The 3,254-nt window shown below is 36.4% G+C and overlaps 1 protein-coding gene across 1 annotated transcript; it reads left to right on the top strand.

Annotated features, from left to right (window-relative positions):
• Window positions 1-1,604: 1,604 nt before the first annotated feature.
• LOC107758556 (lipocalin-like) lies at window positions 1,605-3,025 on the top strand. Its single transcript, XM_016576322.1, has 6 exons — window positions 1,605-1,751; window positions 1,895-2,037; window positions 2,132-2,211; window positions 2,298-2,411; window positions 2,503-2,604; window positions 2,680-3,025. Exons 1-6 carry the CDS (start codon window positions 1,656-1,658, stop codon window positions 2,724-2,726), a joined length of 582 nt encoding a protein of 193 aa, XP_016431808.1. The 5' UTR covers window positions 1,605-1,655; the 3' UTR covers window positions 2,727-3,025.
• The last annotated feature ends 229 nt before the right edge of the window (window positions 3,026-3,254 follow it).

Genomic DNA, 3,254 nt, shown 5'->3' with positions numbered 1-3,254 from the left:
AGTTCTCTGTTTCTCCAGAGCACCTGGAACCAGCAGCATCAGGTGAATTAGGCCCTTCCCCTGCCTCCCTGATGCGCTGAGTGTTTGGTTCGTTCCCTACTCAGGGAACCATGGTTACATACGTAACCTGAGACGATATATCTGAAAACAGATTTTTGTTTGTTTGTCTGTTTGCCAAATGGGTGGTCTGGGGTCTTGTTTTTTCTCAATATAAACTTGCCATAAAGCAGAACCTAAAACATCACAGCAAATTTCACAGTAAAGTATCATAGTCACCATTATAATCATCTATGTTTCCTGTACATACTGTAGCCTACACAGCCACCACATGACGAAAAAACACACAAGTTGGACAAGAATTCTGGAGGGGAACTAATAATTTCCTGTAGCGAGTACGTGGCCACAAAAACCCAGTCATGAAATTGTAACATCTTCTGTATAGGTTGGTTCCCCTTGATTATTTTGGTTCCTATTATGTTTTGACCCTGCTTTTCGCTGGACATTTTCCAACCCGATCTCATGAAAGTTTCAAATTTCACCTAGGGGAATCAAAATGGCTAGAAACGGCCCTGGAACCAAACAAATGAACAAACAAACAAATACTGCCAAAAGTCTGTTAACCCCTGGCAAATTGTCACCACCCTCATTGACTAGTTGCAGTAAGCCACTTCTAACCCATCTCAGATTTACTGGCATGTGTTGCTAACGTGCATAACCTCAATTGAATTTTGTAATGCAAAGAAACAATACAATTTTATATAATCTCTGTTTGTTGTCTCCCCTCTACATTAAACCTAACAACTCTCATTGCTTTGTCCACTAGATATGACAGGAAACCTGACTCACCATCATCTCATCATCATCTTACCCTGTGATTGTGAGCATATTGAGAAAGCATTCTGTTGATCAGCATATGCATGCTTAAAACGTTATTTTATAGTTATAGTATAGTATTTTATAGTTTAAAAATAAAATGGTATAGCTATTTTGTAATTTCATGATTTTGTGTGTTCTAAAAATTACATTTCTTAATTTGATCATGAGCAATAGACATACTAGCTTTTAACATCATTTTCACTGTAGTAAGTAGGACTTTACTAGTATTACTAGCACAGATATAGAAAGGGATGTATCCCTCTCGTTTTGATATCTGGTTACTTCCTTGATAATAAGCTTTGAAAGTGGTGATTTCCCTCAATCCATTCTAGATATTACAGGGGAAAAAATGGGGTAAACATGTTGCAAATCCAACATTCTAAAATGTGTTTTTGCAGTACAGTTGTGCATTTTTATTTTATTTTTTGGCATTTTATTACAAACGTTTTTATTTATGCCACAGCATTGTCTTACGGAAATGTTGCTTAATTCAGACATCAACTTTAATAGTCACGTTTACATACATTCAAAGGCCAAATTGAGACATCAGTCTGGGGATCAAAACAAAGCATTTAAAACTGCCCTTGAACTCCCTCAAACTACTGGAAAAATCCACATGTGCGTGTTGTGTGTTGTGTAACTTTACGTGGAGCTGGGAGGGACTCAAGTAAGGAGGGTTTGAGGGGTCACTTTACACTATAAAACAGAGGTTGCCAATCATCACTAAATTTGCCTTCTGAGCTGCATACAGAAAGACAACTCTATACACATCTTCAGCCATGACGACTGTTGTATTGAAATCATTGTGCATTCTGCTCTGTGCGGTGTTCATCTCTGCTCAAGTCATGCCCATGCCTGACTTCGACCTGGAAAAGGTGGAAAAAAAAATAGGATGTACCTTGCAATTTTACTGTAAAATAATATAAATTAAGGTATCTTGATATTGTCAGGGAGTTTTGGGAAATTTCTCATGTTAAGTTTGGTTTAAAGTTATGTTTATATTTTTTTTAAAAAACAGATGGGAGGAAAGTGGTATCTTGTTGGCTTTGCTACAAATGCAGAAAGGTTTGTCACACATCTCAAGGCTGACATGCAGATGGCAACTGCCGTAATGGTGCCTACTGAAGACGGAGACCTTGACCTCAGTTACAGTAATCTAAAGTAAGCTAGCTTAGTGTTAAAAAAGAAGAGTCTTGATGAATGTTCTCATTTTTGCTTTGCTTTTTTTCTCATAATTGCTTAAATTGTTTTTTAGGAGTGATGGTTCCTGCTTCAGGATGCATCATCTTGCCAAGAAAACTGAGATTCCTGGACGCTTTGTCTTCAACAACGAGCGTAAGTCTTTTGGTTTTTGTCGTCAGATTGCTTTTTTATCATCCATACTTCTGTTTCTTCAGCCTAAATGTGTCTGATTCTATCAGTTTGGGGAAATTTCAATGATATGCGTGTGGTTGATGCCAAATTTGATGAGTATGCTATTGTTCACACCATCAAGACCAAGGAAGGGGAATCTGAGATTCTCAACAAACTCCACAGTAAGAGCTTCCTTTGTCTACATTACACAATATAGCTCAAATGGTTTCATGAAACAATGCTAAACAGACTTTGAATGTGTCACGGTAACAGCTCGTACCAGAAAAATAACTGATGACTTGAAGGAGAAGTTTAAGCAGTTCTCCCTAGACACCGGCATCCTTGAGGAAAACATCGCCATATTGCCAATGAACGGTATATTTTATTGATCCTCATGGTCACTGATAAAATAACTGAATTTTTCACTAACGTCTAACTACTGTTTTACAGGAGAATGCTCCGATGCTAAAGTATCTCCTAAATCAAAGAAAATCTAAAACAACTTCAACTGGTCCAATCATTTCAACTGAAAATAAAGACCTGAATTGTTGGCCTACTATCTGCTTGTTTTTGATCTCTTTCACTTTGTACGGATGGAAAGTTTTAGTGCTTTAAATACATTTACATTATGCGCATGTGATAGTAAATTAATTTCATATAATGCTTCTCCAAATGAAATCTCAAGTAGCACCATACGGTAGGAGAATGCAAAGTGTAGGGGTTTTGTCTGAATTTTGTGTCAGTAATGTTAGACGATTAATATGTCACACCTGTAATTTTTTTTTTTTTTTTTTATGAACATCACTTTTTTATTTATTATTCTTCGGTTTACAAATGACAAAATGTTGATGGCTTACACTGAAATGCTATATTTACATTTAATTTACATTTAAAAGAATAATAAACCTTTTTGCACACAAAATTAGTATTTCCAAGTCTGTTGTAAGAGACACACATGTATGTGAACAATCCCCATGACAAAACATCAGCTCAAGTTTAAGCAAGTTTAGTCTAACAGCTGAAGT

This window comes from Sinocyclocheilus rhinocerous, unplaced genomic scaffold, assembly GCF_001515625.1.
Source record: "Sinocyclocheilus rhinocerous isolate Xijiao unplaced genomic scaffold, SAMN03320098_v1.1 scaffold1195, whole genome shotgun sequence".
Taxonomy (NCBI): domain Eukaryota; kingdom Metazoa; phylum Chordata; class Actinopteri; order Cypriniformes; family Cyprinidae; genus Sinocyclocheilus; species Sinocyclocheilus rhinocerous.
Note: the sequence above shows the minus strand (reverse complement) of the source record. Positions and strands in the feature narration are given on the sequence as shown.